We start from the raw sequence: 18,556 nt of genomic DNA, 5'->3' as shown, positions 1-18,556 counted from the left end.
CAACAAGGAAGAACAAAAATCAATTAGGGAAACAAGTGCGATGAGTAACAGACTCAGACATCAAGTCACCAGTGGATGGTGCTAAGTTAGAACCTAACCTGCTGAATGTTCTAAAATGCCAAAGAAACCAGACACTTTACTCAAATGGACACCAAAAAGTCCAGCAGTTCCAGCTGTTCAGGTGACAGGCCAAGACTAATTGCCCCTCCACAACTCAAAAGTGGCAGCGATTGAAGCCACTGTGATGGCCTGGGAATGTCCCCCCACCTAGCATAAGCCTGGAATTAGGCCATAGTTGCTGTGGAAGCTAGTGTAAGCTCCCCAGGGGCTGGGAACATGCTTGCAACAGGGATAACCTCTGCTTCTCCTTATTGCTTCTGGAGCAATTCTACACAGATAATGGCATTCGACTATATTATTTACTAATAACTGGCACAGAGGTCTTCACAGGAGCCAGTTGGATACCACAGTAATGTAATGATCAAGCAACCCCCAAAAGCTAGAGGGCTTATGAATTAGTATCAGTTGACTGCATGCCTGTCCTATGCTCTTTACCCCCTTCTACCTCATATAAAGTCATAAAAATGTTTGTGAAATAAATGCTGGCTGGGCACAGTGGCTCATGTCTGTAAACCCAACACTTTGGGAGGCCAAGGAGTTCGAGACCAGCCTGGGCAACATGGTGAAACTCCATCTCTACCCAAGACACAAAAATTAGCCAGGCATGGTGGTGTGTGCCTATAGCCCCAGCTACTCGAGAGGCTGAGGTGCGAGGATTGTGTGAGCCCAGGAGGCAGAGGCTGCAGTGAGCAGAGATGGTGCCACTGCACTCAAGGCTGGTGACAGAGTAAGACCTCATCTCAAAAAATAAATGCTAATGTGCAGGACTGTTAGTGCTTTAGCAGCTTATTTGTTTAGCAGGGGCATGTGGGATACCTGATCAATATCCTCAAATTCTAGGTAGCTCACCCTAGGGAAAAGAGGAAGAACGTGTTCTGGTGAGGGTGGGTCATGGTGGGGAAGCTCTGTTTCAAATCACAGCCTCCCCAGGCAGCTGGGAGTACCAGTTTGAGTTCAGGTGTCCCACCTGACGCTAGGTAGTCCTGAGGAGCTATTGTGAAATGAAGACTCTACGGCACTTCCTCTTTCTCTAGAAAGAGAACTGGCCCAGTCTCACTTTGGCTCTCTGGGTCTTATCTCAAGCCCATTCTTTAAGCCTTAGAGCTCCAGCTTTCTGTCTGTGGGAGGTACAGGTCCTTCCACCACAGGATGGTATCAACAGTTGCTGGAGGGAGTGCTAACATCTCTTGCTGCGAGGGTCTCACACTGGTACCTTCTAGGGTTGGGCTCCTCACCTCATTTAGGCATTTCCCAAAGGCAGGCTTTTTGAAATGGGGATGCAACTGAGGGCACAGTGACAGTTCTGGGAAGGGGGTCATCAACCATGGAAATTGCAAACAATGTATTGGAAAAGAAATGCATTTATAGAGCAGAAATCATTACTGGCTCAGTGCTGGGTGCCTGCCATTGGAGAGATTTCTATGCTGCTCTATCCTGGATCTCAGAGGTACTCTACAGGTAGTTCACCATGCAGCCAATGAAACCTGCATTCTACATGACCAGTCTAGCCTCCACCACTCTACTTTCTTGGCACTTAACAGCCCTCAGAGGGGACTAAATTTTCCACAGGCCTTGGTCCTACAAATCCCATTCATCCTTTCTTTAAAATGCTGATTTGGCGGAAAGAAAGAAGCTTTAGTTATTATACAGAATAAGAGAATAGTCATCATCCTTAGTAAAGCTGACAAGGGACAAGTGATGGTGGGGTGAGAAAGAATTAGAGAGGATGTCGCTTCCAACCTGGAAAAAACACAGGAGGTCATGGCCAGCAAACCTCGGAGATGGTCTTGGAACCTGGAGGAAAAAAGGATTTCTCAAGTTTCATGATCACTGTAGAATGGCAACGTGTGGGAAGAAGGGGGGACTTTATTTCAGTGTGAACTCCCCTCACCTAATAAACTGACTTGTTTGGATGAGTCTGGTATCAAGACTTGAGTTGGATGGATGTGTTCATGGGAATGGTCAGCAGGAGAGACCACAGAGATCCCACTACCACCTTTGTCCCAGCAGCCCCCATCTCATTCTCTCACCCCTTCTCCCAGCCACAAAAAGAGGATATCCTGTTGGCCTGGGGCAAGAACTTCCCGTCCCCAGTCTAATAACAAGGGCCTTTGAGATCTGTGATTCCACTTCTCACTCCTAATCTCTGAATCTAAGTTAAGCCAAACCCACCAGACTAAAGAGTTGGTTGGTTAGTCCTCCTGGAGCAAATGCAGGGACTTCAGAGTGCCCCTTCCTAAAACGAAGATCTGAGTGCAAGGGAACTTTACCCACACCTACATCTACACCTTGACCTATAACCTGGGCCCAGGGCAGCTACTGCCCTTAGAAAAAGAAAGACCCCTCTCTGTTTCTGTGTTCCTGCTGAAAGGGGTGGGAAACAGAAAGCAAGACACCTACAGCCACGATGAGGAAGTCCAGCCAACACCAGGCATTGGTGAAGAACTTGACGAAGCCATAGGCTGTCCACTTGAGCAACATCTCCAGGATGAAGATATAGGTGAAGACTTTGTCAGCGTATTCCAGGATGGTGCGGATAGTCTTTCTCTGCTCAATGTAGATGTCCTCGAAGGCCTAAAAGAGAGGCAGCAGCTGCCTATGATAGTGCCTAAAGGCAAGCAGGCCACAGGGAGCACTGCTGTCCTCAAGGAGCCCTCCTACATGGGCTGGCCTATCATCAGCTCCCTGTCTCCTTAGCTTTACTCCCCCACTACACAGGCTTTTTATTTTTTAACAGCTTTATTGAGATATAATCCACACATCATAAAATTCAGCCATTTAAAACGGCTTTTAGTATATTCAGGGTTGTGCATCTATCACCACAATCAATTTTAGAACATGTTCATTACCTCTAAAAGAATCCCCATACCCTTTAGCAATCACCCCCTAAACCCCCAACCCCCTAGCCCTAGGCAATGACTCACCTACTTTCTCTCTCTAGATTTTCCTTCTTATGGCTGAGTAATAGTCCAATATATGGATATACCACATTCTGTTTATCCTTCATCAGTTGATGGACGTGTGTGTTGTTTCTATTGTGAACAATGCTGCTGTGAACATCTGTGTATGGGTTTTTATGTAGACATGTTTTCATTCTCTAGGGCATATGCTCAGGAATGGAACTGCTGAGTCATATGGTAACTGTTTAATTTTTTGAGGAACTGCCAAACTGTTTTCCAAAGTTGGTTGCATCATTTCACATTCCTACCAGAAGCATATGAGTGTTTCAATTTCTCCCCATCCTCACCAACAGTATATATAAAAGACATGATAAAATCTTTCCTCCTTTTAGTCCCTTGACACCACAGTATGGGTGGAGGGTCATATGGGTGGGAGACACTTAGGTGAAGAAAATCTTAGCACTACTTTATTTGGCATTCATGAGTGGGATAATCCCTTATATGGTGGTGTGAGCATTCCCATCTGCAGAGTGATGGACTACACAGGTGAGGTGCCAAGAGGAGGGAATTCCTAAAGCATGGGAAAACCTGTGAAGGTGGGGAGGAAGTCCTCTGTGATACAACGGGAGGTGCCTGCTCTGAACAGCTCCAGAAGGAAGAACAGAATTGGGCTGTCTGCAGCCTCACCTTCCAAACTGGAGGCACATGGATATCAGGAGCTCCACTTTCATCAACGGGCAGTGGGACAGGGGTTATGGGTTCCACAGTCCTACTCAGGGTCTTGGTGCAAATAAATCCCCTTTGCTCAATCAAAAAGGCAACAGCTTCCATGTCAGGTTTCCCCTTAACCCCATCTGTTAGGAATCCCTTCTATAATCCAAGGTATGTGAGATGCCCAAGACAGATCTCATGTCACTGAGGGCCCTAATCCCCACCCTCTTTAGTCCCATCATAACCACGTTCTAGTTTCTTCTTGGATATTTTAGCAGTGGCTTCACTTTGTTATTCTTAAATATCATGCCTACTGTTACACAGGATCTGTACGTACTGAACCAAATATCCTTTGCCTAATCATTACGACAAATAAAAATTGTCAAAGGTGAGCAGTAAAGAACATTCAAAACCTTTGGTTCACTACTGCTTTATTCTTTTTTGTAGAGATGGGGAAGAGAAGAACCAAATGATGGGTCATACTGTTTAGATTTTTGTTTACTAGACTTGAAGAATAACAATACCAACAATAAAAAAACACATTTCTCCAATCACTTGGCTTAGTCTGATCCTCTCTTTTCTCAAGGGCAGAGACTATGCTGTCATCTTGGGTGCCTCTGCAGCACCTCAGGAAGTGTTGTGTGAATGCTCATTGATGCAACAAATGGCCCAGGCGCAGGCGGGGCGGTCTGGCTCCCCTTCTCTCAGATCTCAGATCAGTGGCTACCAAGCCATCTTTTTTGCCTCCTACTTTAATCCTGACACCTTCCTGTGTAAACCTTCCCCTCGCTTCCCATGATCCTTTTCATGAAAGCTGTCTTCTTCACCTTGGGCTTGTCTTTAATACACACTGCTGCCTCTCTCAGCTTTTATTCTCCTGCCTCACAAGTCAGTGAAACTTCCCAAGTCACTGTCAAAATCTTTAACACTGAATTTGGGGACTCTCCCTTGTTATGTTTTTTTTTTTTTTTCTTCCAGATTAAGCTTTGATTCCACACCTACATGAATGTGCCCATCTTCTTTAAATATACTTCAGCATTATGCATTCTTCACCTTTCCCTTAAGGAAAGGAAAGTGTGTACTGTCTCTAGTCCCTGCTGTCCTCAAGACTATTCAACCAGCAAGCAACTCCCTCACACCACACCCTGTCCAGGTGTCCTCAGTTATAACCCAGCTAAAAATAAAAGCAAATGCCAAGATAATTAGTCTCAGCAGTGGAGGAACCTGTGTGTTAAGGGCCTTGTATGTTTCACTGATTAATAAGCACTTAGGACAATGTGAATATAAATAACCTTTGTACCAGAGATCTGACTCTAAACATTTGCTAATGTCACGGGTTCTCTATATCCAGTAGGCTGTGAAGGGACAGTGAGCGGAGGAATACCACCTCCCTCCCATCCTGGGTAACTGAAAAGCAAAGAACAAGAGATTTGGGGTATTAGGTAAGAGAGGGAAGTTCATTTTAGGGGCTGCTAAAGATGGGTAAACCAGGCAGTGGGGACACATGAGAGGGATAGTGCTAAGTCTACAGAGGATCAGGACATGAACAGGTATGGATTCTAATCCCACAGGCTCAAAGTAGCAGCCCAAAGCACCTTAACAGATCATTATTCTTGGGACCACAGCCAATCTGTTTTCAGAGCCACTGGGCTTGGGCCTCAGCCTTTTCCCACTGGCTTCTCTACACCCTTCCCCAGCCAATCCCTCCTCACACTCTCCCCTGGACCTTACCAGGGCACCACTGCTCAGCAGAATCATGAAGATGATGAAGGTCTCAAACCAGTTGTGCTCCACGATGAGGAAGCAGGTTTTCCGCAGGATCCACCAAGACTTGCCCAGCCCTTCCTCAATGTTGACCTGGCAGCACTTGAACCGCTGGACACAACCTGGCACCAGCGGGAGAGGCAGGTCAGACCGTGGAAACGTGCCCCGCCCAGACCTGCCCTCTCCCCCATCTCCCAGGCCCTGCCAGGTGCTGCCCCACCACACAGCCAGGAGGACAGTGGCTGAATCAGAATGCCTGATTCAGAAATGGAGAGGGTGGCAGGGCTGAGGCTATGCTGCAAAGGCTAACAGGGCAAGGCCCTCTGGAGTCAAGAAGATGTCCTACAAAGAAGCAGTGAGAGGGAGGAGAAAAGGGTAGTCAGGAGGCAGGCACAGCCATGACAGAACAGGTCGTACGAAAGGAAGTTTTTGGGCTGATGCCAAGAGAAAATGGACAATGAAAAGTGAGAATAGAAACTTGTTATATACTTGTCAGATACAAATAGGGGAAATAATCTAAGTTTCCTTCAAAATGGTGGGGTGGAGAGCAAAGTTCTTGAAGATAGCCACTGAGCTGCCCCTCGCCCACCACTAGCCCCGGCAGAGCTGTGTCTGTGAGCAACACAAGTGTCCCAAGCTCATCCCCTTCTCGCCCCCTTTCACCTTCTGTGAAGCAGGCGTCTGGATCCAAGTATTCCTCAGGCTGTTCCACAGGGACCTCTTCTACTTCTGGTTTGATATCAATGGTGCTTCCTTCAGAGGAGCTGGTGTCATCTAGTTTCTAGACATGCAAGGAAAAGGGACATCAGGCAGCTCTGCGGCAACATGCCCGCTCCACACTGAGAACTCTGCCTCTGGTGGGGATGAGGCGCCAGTTCTGACTCTTCTCTAGAATTCTTACTACAACTTGCGATAAGCAAACCATATCCATGGGCCCTCAAAACTTCTTTCCAGATGGGATATAACATCAAAACCTAGTCACGGCAGACAATGACCCACCCAAAGCTAAACGCGGCTATAGGTTGGTTTCAGGGCTATAACTAAGATGAATGGCAGGGAAGTACTCAAGGGATTATTCCAGCCTCTGACCCGGATGATCCAGAAGTGACAGAGGTGGGTCCAGGATCATCTTAGGATTCCACTTCATCTAGGAAAGGCCTAGAATGATACTGGGAGGGTGGAATTAGTTTTCCACGTAAGTTGGTTATTCCAGAATCTCTCTACCAAGCCCATAGCTGAAACAATCCCCAAGGCTGACAGCACCCTGTTTGTTCTCACACAGGATGAAGGCTGTTTCTAGGCTGGGACCTTACATCTTTGCTGCCTTCAGGATCCGATTCGCTGCTAACATCCTCTGTGTTGAGGTTCTCAAAGTCAGACTCCCCCACAGCAATGGGTACCCGCACAGTCAAGTTGGGGTTGTTGATGAAGGACATATGGTCTTCATCAATGATGTACTTCTCCACGCTGCTGCCGATGCCACTGGTTGTGCCATTGCCATTCTTCTGGAAGTCGCCATTCCGGTGGATGTCTGCACCGGTGTGATTGGCGATGCAGTTGGCCTTCTTTTCATACAACTCATCCAGAGGCTTCACCTCATCGGCCTCACGCTGCTTAAAGTGGGCCTGCATGAAGGCATGCACCTTTAGTTTGGTCCAGGCCACACCCTTCTTGATACGGATCACTGAGATCTGGAGGTTGTTCATTTCCCCATCATCATCTGTGGCAGCCAGGTTGTCTGCACTGAAGGAGCTCAGGAGCAAGGCCAGAAACAGGTTCAGCACCTATGCCAGTAGCATTGGAAAAAAAGAACAAATGTAGAAAAGTTATCCACCAAACTCAGGGTTGCAAACTGGAAGCCAACGGACTTCACGTGACAGACTCAAAGAGGCTTTGTTGTGTTGTGTTTGGCCCACGTAGTATTTTAAATACTCATGTTACCGGGTGGGAATGTGTTTGGTTTTGGTTGTAATACAAGGAGTTTAGCACCTCTTTTCTTGGGTCTTTTATAGTTTTACATACATATATATGTACCCAAAACATACTACTTCTCTTATAATTAGAAAAAATGAAGACTGTATCCATTTTGGAAGGAAATTTCCCCAAAATAAAAAGGTGAATATACATTATTGGGGAGGGTCGCAAAGTGCGTAGATGCCACGTATTCATGAGCAGAGTTCTTAGAAGACCCACGTCAGAAAAAAAATATTAGGCTTGAAGTGCCATCCACAACAAAATCAAGAAGGTAGGACTGAAATACACTTCATGTCATTGTATTTTAAGAACAAATTTTGTTTTCCTAACATTTACAAAAATAAAATTGCTTTAGCAAGACAGTGATGGTGACTTTTATGTTCTTCTGCATAGCCAAAGGTCAAGCCATCAGATACAAGCTTTATTTATTTTTGTTTTCATCTCCTATTTTACTACATTGAACATTAAGATTAATTAATTTATTTTTATTAAGACTTACTTTTTAGGAGTGGGAGAGGTGCTCATTTCTTGATTTATACTTGGTCCTTACTTTGTCATACTTGGGAAGAAGAGTAAGGCATACATTTTAGGAGGAGATAACAGTCATGTGCAGAGTGGGAGGGTGGAAACAATAAATGAACTATAAGTATTCAGATTATCTGCACCATTTGTAGAGTTAAAAAGGAATATGGTTGGTAAAATGGGGGTGAGTTGGAGGGGCCTTTGAAAGCCAGGCTGAAGGATCTGAGTTTTATTTAATTAGATCCACTACTGGTTCTTGAGTAAAGGAGTCACAGATGATGACAGAGATTTGAAAAAGTCATTCAGACTAACTACATACAGAGGGGAAGGGCAGAAGTTAGGAGGCTGTTACATGCATGAATTGATAAGGGTCTGGATCAGGCTACAGAAATCCCAAATCTTAGCATGCATTAGAATCTCAGGGAGTGAGGGGTGTGGATGTTTGTTAAAAATATTTCCTTAGCCTACTCTCTAAAGAGATTTGGATTCAGTAGATTTGGTGTAGAGGCTGGGATTTGGCCTTTTTTTGTGAGTGAAACTTGTGTAATTATGATGCAGGGGGTCTTGAGACTACACTTTCATAAAGTACTGAATGAATTATAAAAATACAAAGGAAGGGGCAGATCTTAGATTCTATGAAGAAAGATACCCACAAAAATACTATGAAGAAAGATGCATTTAAGACACATAAGATATTTGCTTGGAATGGAGAGAAAAGAGACAGAAAATACTCCAACGTTATAGGTTCCTAGAAACTAGATGGGCAGAGGGACTACTAAGCAAAGGGGAACCTGAAAAGTGTCATCAGGGGGTAGTGGTAACAGCTTATTTTTGTCAAGTGCTCAGGTATCTGGAGACAGCCATGGGGGGATGTCTTTGAGACAACTAAGAACAGGAGAATGAAGAAAGGGTGACAAAGTCAGGGCTTGGAAATGTTGATCATGCTACATACCAGGAAGCCAGTGTTATAGTCACTGAAGTAGTGAGAAGACTAGAGGGATTAGGACTGAGGGAAAGGTGGCTGGGAATGGAGAACAGGAGGAATTAAACATTACAGTAGCTATTTTTTTGCAGGTCAAATGGAAGAACAGAATAGCTGTAGCTGGTTCGGAGGCTGGTGAGTAGGAGTCTTTTACTGTCATGCTTCTCTATGGCAGAAAAAGGAAGATAACTAATGTGGATGAGCGTGCAAGGGACAGATAAGCTTGTCTTCTTCCAGTCCTCTTTGCCCTACACTTGCAGGTGGGATTGGGGCCCTGATCTGTAAGATAGTTCTTTCTCAAACTTTAGTGTACATATGAGTCACACAAGGATCTTGTTAAAAATGCAGATTCTGATTCAGTAGTTCTGATTTGGGGCCTAGAATTCTGCATTTCTAACACACTCTCAAGTGATCTTGTTGCTTCTAGTCCCCAGATCACACTTTAAGAAACAAGGTGTTAAGATCTGTTGGTGACTCTTCTAAAGACAGAGGTAGAAGAGAGCAGGTGGACAAAACAAAGTAAAGCAATAAAGTGATTTGTCATTTATATAAATTAAACTCTAAGACAGTTTAGAGCGGTTCCTCTCAATGGAGGGCAATTTTGCCCCCTGGGGACATCTGGCAGTGTCTGAAGACATTTTTGGTTGTCACAGCTCTGAGGATGCTACTGGCATCTAGTGGGTAGATGCCAGGAGGGATGCTGCTAAATCCTACAATGCACAGGACAGTCCACAACAAAGAATCATCCAGTCCAAGATGTCAATAGCACCAAAGATGAGAAATTGTGGTTAAGAAACAAGAGGGCTTCTGTAGGTGAAAGGGCACAGACTTTGAAGTCTAGGTTCAAATACAAGCCCTATATTTATTTGGGAAAGTCACTTAATTTTGCTGAGTTTGCTTTCCTAACTCTATGAAAAGGGTTGACAAGTTGTGGGTGGGGGTCATGACTAAGTAGGCACTCTGTAAGTATCTGTCTCCTCTCCTTCATTGGTACCTTAGGGTTTCTGGGCCAAGAAAGAATAAAAATCAACAAACATGACAGGTAGTAGGAGGACTAAGCAGTAGAAGGACTTGGGCTTCTGGGCCAAGGGTAGAATATTCGAGGTGTAGAACAAAAATATCCACAAATTAGTACTAACCACCAAGTTGCCAATCACCATGACCATCATAAAGACAATGAGGCACATGGCCTGGCCTGCCACTTCCATGCAGTCCCACATGGTCTCAATCCACTCCCCGCACAACACTCGAAAGACAATGAGGAAGGAATGGAAAAAGTCATGCATGTGCCAGCGAGGGAGTTCACAGTCCTGGTTGATCTTGCAGACACACTCTTTGTAGCTTTTTCCAAAGAGCTGCATCCCCACCACGGCAAAGATGAAGACAATAATGGCCAGCACCAGTGTCAGGTTGCCCAGGGCGCCCACTGAATTTCCAATAATCTTGATTAGCATGTTCAGGGTGGGCCAGGATTTGGCCAATTTGAAGACTCGGAGCTAAGGAAAAAAAAAAACCCAAACAAAAAAATAAATGATACTCAATCAATTTTCTTACCACATGGCTAAAATAAAAACATAAAATTAGTAAGATCAGATTAAATATATTGAGCACCCCTGGAAAATTCCCAGGACTTTCTAAGAGTGTCTCAGACTAAATGGGGAGAAACTGAGACACAAATAAGGGAAAACTGATTAATTTCAGAGTAGTTGAAAAATTTGTAACTAGAAACCAGGAATACTGCCTTATTCCTTTACTTTAGATCTGAGTCAATCTGCTTTTGGAAAACCCTGAACATATGAAAACCCTGAAAACCATGAACATATCCCTTTCCTACTGATTTTCCCTTCACTTCTCACAGGACAAGTGAAAGAAAATGTGATTTGTAGGAAACCAAAAGACTAGTATGGGACAGACAGTTAAAAAAAAATCTGTCTCCTCAAAAAAGCAAACATTAAAAAATTCTAAATATCTATTTTCTTGCCAATAAATAATCAATGGTTGATTAAAAAAAAAAAACCATTGTGATATGCTTGGAATAACTTGGAGGAAAAGCACAACTCTCAAACAGGGGCAGTTCCACAAACATCAGTCATCTTATGAAAACAGCCTATACTGGCCGGCTGCAGTGGCTCATGCCTGTAATCCTAGCATTTGGGAGGCTGAGGTAGGTGGATCACTTGAGGCCAGGAGTTTGAGAACAGCCTGGCCAACATGGTGAAATGCCGTCTCTAATCAAAAATACAAAAATAGCCAGGTGTGGTGGTGCAGGCCTGTAATCCCAGCTATTCGGGAGGCTGAGGCATGAGAATCGCTTGAACCTGGGAGGTGGAGGTGGAGGTGAGGCGAGATCATGCCACTGCACTTCAACCTGGGCAGCAGAATGAGACTATGTCTAAAAAAAAAAAAAAAGAAAGAAGAGAGCCTATACTGTTATTCAAAGGACAGAAATTTTAGTACCTGTCAATCATGAAATATCTATATTCTGTAATAAATAATTACAAGATCTTGGCTAACAGCCTGTTAATTATTTTTTATTTATTTTTGAGACAGAGTCTCACTCTGTCGCCCAGGCTGGTGTGCAGTGGCGTGATCTCGGCTCACTACAACCTCCACCTCCTGGGTTCAAGTGATTCTCCTGCCTCAGCCTCCCAAGTAGCTGGGATTACAGGCATGCACCACCACGCCTGGCTAATTTTTGTATTTTTAGTAGAGATGGGGTTTTACCATGTTGGCCAGGTTGGTCTCAAACTCCTGACCTCAAGTGATGCACCTGCCTTGGCCTCCTAAAGTGCTGGGATTACAGGTGTGAGCCACCGCACCTGGCCCAGCCTGAGAATTAGAATGCATAAAGGCTATGGCAGTGTGGCCAATAAAATTATAATTATGAGATCATCATTAGATGTCATAAACTAACAAATAACTAACATAGAATGTAATAGGAATTTTGGTAGAAGGCAATATAGCACAATTTGAATTTTTTTTTTTTTAATTGAAAAGTTGTCTTATCAGAGAGTTCAAGATTTACCAGGTGTTACCCTACATGCATACATCTGGGCCACTCATATTGTTTTTACCGAGTGGCTTTTAATTTAAGAATGTAAGTTCTAAGTCTACTCTCAATCCTTTCTGTTGTCACCTAGATAATAACTATTCTCAAAAAAGTCCACTGTGGACTGGATCCTAAACAAAGAGTAGTAAACAGAGGTTTCAGAAATTTGGCAGTTATTTGTGACTTGGACTGAGTGAAATCTCTGTTTTACAAATAGTTTCACTTTTTCCAATTCTCTTTCTTAGAACTGCTGAATATTTCAGTGAAGAAACCTTAAATATTCTCAGTTGCAAGTGCTTATTTTCCCAACAGGGAGTGAAAAACCCAAGCCAATTCGAATGCCAAGGAAGCAGCAGTGGCCTCTGTCTGAGTGGGATGCCCCCATGGTAACTCAGTTTCTCAGAGGAGTTAATCAGGATATCACTTACGCTTATGTTTATGGGCAGCTGTCTTGAAGATACTATTAACTATTCTTTCAGAGTCATTGTAGTAACTTAAACACTAACTTCTTCAAATACATTAATACAAACTCCTTTTTAGCTAATGATAGGGAAAATAAAGCCAATGTTCAACAACCAATTTCAATATAATATAGATGTTCCTTGACTTATGATGGGGTTATGGCCCAATAAACCCATTGTAAGTTGAAACTGCTGTAAGTAAAAAATGCATTTAATATACGTAACCTACTGAACATCACATCTTAGCCTAGTCTGCCTTAAACATGTTCTGAACACTTACATTAGCCTACAGTTGGCCAAAATCATCTAACACAAAGCCCATTTTATAATAAATTATAGAATATCTCATGTCATTTATTGAATACTATACTGAAAGTGAAAAACGGGATGGTTGTATCGGTACTCAAAGTATGGATTCTACTGAACGTGTATTGCTTTTTTGCAGAATGTAAAGCTGAAAAATTTTAAGTTAAGCCATCACAAGTTGGGGACCATCTGTATTAAAAAACATTATTTTATTATCAGTTTTTGGAAGGGCCACCATGATAGAAGAAATGAAGAAAGTAATCTTTGAACAAGGAGAAATTCTTGCCATTTCAAGGAGATGTTCAGATTAAAAAAATAGATTCACTAGCAAACCCAAATTAGGCCTCACATTGGGCTTTGGGAGAGTTCATTTTCATCTAGTGTCTTGGGTCTTATTTTTCACTTATTATCTTAGACATCTCTTAGATTAAGCAGCATTTTCTAAAGAGCTTCTTAAAATTGATTTCTGTTTGCTTCTTGATTTTTAACAACTAACTTCTGTATCAGGTATTTTAGGAAAGTTTTCAGTATTTGAGTAGCTAAGCCAAATAACTGGAATTGGGAGTAAAATACAGCTAATATATTTTTTTAAATCATCAAATTAATTTACACAGAACTCTTTCTGGTAGCTGCAAGATAGGAAATGTTAAAAGAAATTGGAGAAATATGGAATACCAATCGGAAAGATCGCAGCACTGAAAGCCCCTCCACGTCTGCTAGACTCAGTTCCATTAAACTGAGGGAGACAATAAATCCGTCAAAAATGTTCCAACCTTCTTGGAAATAATAGTAGGGATCCATGGCTATGAGCTTTAGAAACATTTCCGCTGTGAAAATTCCAGTGAAAACCTAAATGGGGGATGTGGGGGTAAGAAAAAGAAACAGTAGAAAGAGAATGATTTTATCATTATTTTTAAATACAACATGTCCAAGAAACTCAAGAGTTAACCTTAAATTCTGCATCTGAAGATATCAATACCTGGATGTCTCATGAGCACCCCACCTGATGCAGGAAAATCTTATTTTCCTCTTGAATGAAGTCCGCAGCCCCAAAGTTCCCATCTTTGTTGCCAGAACCACTCAATTTACACTGTTCAAGAGTGCAGTTGAGAAAATATGCTAAGCAATGGCAATACTACACAAGGCGACTCCTTTCAAAGGGTTAGCAGTCATTTGAATGTATATAATACTTGTGATGTTTGCTTAAAAAAATCACTTGTGTTACAATTAGATTAGAAAACTAAAGTATTAATGCTAATTTGACATTATATGTCTTACCAAACCTAGACATTTGCTGCAAGGTGTAAAAGCATACAACATTGCCAAAATGTGCAAAATACAGGAAATAATATCTATAATCTCACCACCTTGCATACAACTATCATTTTTATGTATTCTCTTTCTGGTTTTTTTTTTTTTCAAATACACATGGATTTTGACAGAGTTGGAAAATCATAGAATACATAATATCTTGGGTCTGAGTTTTCACTGATCGTAAGTCTATCCATGTTGCTACACAGTTCTCCCAACTCTCACTCTTATTGCCTGTATAAAGTTCTACTGGCGGCTGGGCACGATGGCTCACTCCTGTATAATCCCAAAATTTCTGGTGGTCGAGGCAGGCAGGTAGCGTGAGTCCAGGAGTTTGAGACCAGCCTGGGCAATATGGTGAAAACCCGTCTCTACAAAAGATACAAAAATTAGTCGGGCGTGGTGGTGTGTGCCTGTGGTACCAGGGACTCAGGAGGCTGAGGTGAGAGAATCACTTGAGCTTGGGAGGCAGAGGTTGCAGTGAGCCAGCCTGGAGTGCAGTGGATCGTGCCACCACACTCCAGCCCAGGTGACAGAACAAGCCCTATCAAATAAATAAATAAATAATCAACAAATAATGAATAAAATTCTATTGGGTAAATACATCCTCAAAGAATGTTCCTATTGTTGGAGACGTTGGTGCTTCCTTTTGATTTTTTTCAATATGATAATCAATGATGTAATAAATGTTTTAGATTATAGCTTATTGTGTGCAAAAATGACATCTTCCCTATGTTACCTGTCTCCCATTTTTCTGCTGACAGAGTGCCTGCACTTTCTGATGCCTTCTGTATCCTGCAGGCCTCAGGAGGTGATATGCAGGATGAAAGTCAAATCCCATGAACGCCAGTTTTGACAAAACCAATTCCTTCATTCTAGGCTAACCATATAACATCAGACTCTTACTGAATATTATGTTTTTAGAGGACAGGACTTATTTTTACAAGAGATTTAAAACTGTCATAATATATTAGTACTTGTAACTACCTGTTTACCAAGTTTCCATATGAAACAGTCTAAGGAAAACTGAAGATACAGTCCGAGGACAAAATTAAAAATAGTAAAAAATACTTAGATTATAGATGCTGTTTGGAAATATACTGAATTAATGAACAGCAATAAAAAAACAGAATGATGACTGAAATACATCAAAATGGATAAGTGGACTATAGGTTTTTGGTATTCATATGCTTTTCTGTAGTTCCTCATGTTTCTAAATTGAAGATGCAACAGTCTCAAATTGAAACAAAAATTCCACAAAGAGATCCAGTTAAGTAAAATCAAAGTTCATAGTACAAGTTAAGCATCTATAGATGGAACATCCCTCTGAGTGAGTTCAGGGAAAGCAGAGACAGCTCATCAAATCCTGACATACATTTCACCCTTTGTGTAAACCCATTGGAGGTTTCTCCAAGTAGAAATGCTAGCCTGCCTAACACACACTAAGTAGAGACTTGATTTGTTATCCCACTGGTTCCTGGTAAACACACAGGAAGTACTCATGAACAAGCACTGGCTGATTGACCCTGGGATATCTATACTGTGGGAACTCTGGTTCCTAAGGGAAATCAACAATGAAACAGTCATGTGGTGTTGCCTATCACCAGGATGAATGACCCCAGGTATCAGGAATTGTCTGTGACAGAGGTCAGTCACCATGTTGCTTCAACACATGGCATGTTGCCATCAGTTGGGTGTGTGTCAAAATACATCTGTAACTATTAGCTATGTGAAGGAATTGCTTTTTTAAAATTGAGAAGAGCAGATTTAAGGTTATCCTATGATGCTCTTGTTTGCACTGTGATATGTTTCTCAAAGAGGAGAAAGGGAAGAATTACATGCAGTGTATCAGTAATTATATATAAGTGTCTGCTATGGCTTGAATGTGTCCCCCAAAGTTCATGTATTAAAACTTAATCCCCAATGCAATAGTGTTGTTCTCCCGAATGTCATCAAATATTCACTTTAGAATTTATGTTCCTATGCAGCAGTTCTCAAAGGGTAGTTGAGGATCCTTAGAGTCCCTAAGACCCTCTCAGGAGGCACATGGTCCTCTCTTTTCCAACTTCAGAAGTACCCCCCATCTGTGGTTTTGCTTTCTGCAGTTGCAGTTACCTACCATCAACTACAGTCCAAAAATATTAAATAAAAAATTCTAGAAAAACAATTCATAAATTTTAAATTGCATGCTGTTCTGTGTAGCATGATGAACTCTTGAGCTATCCTGCTCTATCCCTCCCAGGACGTGAATTATCCCTTTGTCCAGTGTATCCATGCTGTATAAACTACTTGCCCTTTAGCCACTTAGCAGCCATCTTGGTTATCAGATTCACAAAACACAGTATGGTCTTGCATTGCTTAATGACAGGGATATGTTCTGAGAAATGTGTTGTTGGCAATTTAGTCATTGTGTGAACATTACAGAATGTACTTACACAAATCTAGATCTTATATATATATTTTCATTTATATATGTATATTTTTAATATGGAAAACCAAATGTCCCAGCACCTTTACTTAACATCAATCATTTCCCCTACTTGACCTGCAAGGCCAATATCAAATGGCATATAACAAGTTTTTATATATGTTCCATTATAATCTTATGGCATCACTGTCAGACATGCAGTCTGTCATTGACCAAAATGTTGTTATGTGGTACGTGGCTATATATATACACACACACACACACACACATACACACACACATATACATACATACATACATATATGTGTGTGTGTGTGTGTGTGTGTGTATGGCTTGGTACTATCTGAGGTTTCAGGCATCCACTGGGGGCCTTGGAATATAACCCCCTTGGATAAGAGAGGACTACTGTACTTATTTGTGTGAGGCAAGCTTTTCTTCCTATACTTTAGCTAAAATAACATATCACAACAGACTGAATGTAGAAGCAGAAAAAGAGAATCTAACTATCTTCTATTAAACCAGACATGAGGCCGGGCACAGTGGCTCACGCCTACAATCCCAGCACTTTGGAATGCCCAGGTGGGTGGATCACTTGAGGTCAAGAGTTCGAGACCAGCCTGGCCAACATGGTGAAACACTGTCTCTACTAAAAACACAAAAATTAGCCAGGCATGGTGGCGGGCAACTATAATCCCAGCTATTCGGGAGGCTGAGGCAGAAGAATCGCTTGAACCCGGGAGGCGGAGGTTGCACTGAGCCGAGATTGTGCTACTGCACTCCAGCCTGGGCGACAGAGTGAGACTCTGCCTCAAAAAACAAACAAACAAGACAGACATGAAAGAGATTTACAAAATGTTGAACGATATCATTCTTCCAGTTTTTCTTAGAAAATATAGTTTCCCCCCACCAATATGTTATTTATGTTCATGTGTAATGGGTGTATTATTGTGATATTTATTTATTTATGTATTTATTTATTTTACATATGGGGTCTTGCTATGCTGTCCAGGATAGTCTTGAATTCTTGAGCTCAAGTGATCCTCCCATCTCAGCATCCTGAGTAGCTGGGATTACAGAGATGAGCTGCATGTCTGGTTAATTTTTTTATTTTTGTAGAGATGGGGTCTCACTACGTTGCCCAGGCTAGAGAGCAATGGCTATTCATAGCCTGTGTTCCTGGAGGACTTCGGCATCAAATTCCTGGCCTCAAGCTATGCTCCTGCCTCAGCCTCCCAAGTAGCTGGGACTTACCTAGCTATATCATTGTAATTCTTTAACTACAAAACGAATGTTTAGAAATGTTCTCAGGTTTAATTTCAAATATGATAAATATCAATAGACATAGCACTTTTATTTAAGAGTATAAAGGAGTCCTGATCTCCTCAGAATATTCTATAAAACAATGGTTCTCTATTCTCTACAAAATACTCTGAATTCACAGTCATCGTATCTTTCTAGTTGGGGTTTTGTTGTGTTTTGCTTTTTTGAGATAGAGTCTTGCTCTGTTGCCCAGGCTGGAGTGTAGTGACATGATCACAGCTCACTGCAGCTTTGAAATTCTAAGCTTGGCCAGGTGCAGCGGCTCACACCTGTAATCCCAGCACTTTGGGAGGCCGAGGAGGGCAGATCACGAGGTCAGGAGATTGAGACCATCCTGGCTAACACGGTGAAACCCCGTCTCCACTAAAAATACAAAAAAATTAGCTGGGCGTGGTGGCAGGCGCCTGTAGTCCCAGCTACTCGGGAGGCTGAGGCAGGAGAATGGCGTGAACCCGGGAGGCAGAGCTTGCAGTGAGCCGAGATCACGCCACTGCACTCCAGCCTGGGTGACAGAGCAAGACTCTGTCTCAAAAAAAAAAAAAAAAGAAAAGAAAATAAATTCTAGGCTCAAGTTATCCTCTCACCTTGGCCTCCCAAAGAGCTGGGATGACAGGCATGAGCCATGCCTAGTCTAGTTTGGACAAGCCTGTGGTCATAGGCCTGATAACTTGTAAAGCCAGGTCACCAAGTAAAGCCTGTATAGGGGTA

The 18,556-nt window shown here is 42.4% G+C and overlaps 1 protein-coding gene across 7 annotated transcripts in view; it reads right to left on the bottom strand.

The window, feature by feature from the left end:
- Nucleotides 1-18,556, bottom strand: part of SCN8A (sodium voltage-gated channel alpha subunit 8) — a 145,717-nt gene that overhangs the window by 36,667 nt on the left and 90,494 nt on the right. For all 7 annotated transcript variants that reach the window (XM_031650492.1, XM_031650489.1, XM_031650488.1 and 4 more), the window contains exons 14-19: nt 13,465-13,638; nt 10,113-10,469; nt 6,809-7,279; nt 6,159-6,276; nt 5,463-5,617; nt 2,521-2,694 (exon numbers count right to left, since the gene is read on the bottom strand). In XM_031650492.1, the coding sequence (XP_031506352.1) occupies nt 2,521-2,694; nt 5,463-5,617; nt 6,159-6,276; nt 6,809-7,279; nt 10,113-10,469; nt 13,465-13,638 (1,449 nt within the window). The remainder of the gene's footprint in view (nt 1-2,520; nt 2,695-5,462; nt 5,618-6,158; nt 6,277-6,808; nt 7,280-10,112; nt 10,470-13,464; nt 13,639-18,556) is intronic.

Source organism: Papio anubis, chromosome 9 (assembly GCF_008728515.1).
Source record: "Papio anubis isolate 15944 chromosome 9, Panubis1.0, whole genome shotgun sequence".
Lineage (NCBI taxonomy): Eukaryota > Metazoa > Chordata > Mammalia > Primates > Cercopithecidae > Papio > Papio anubis.
This window is presented reverse-complemented; position numbering and strand designations above follow the sequence as displayed.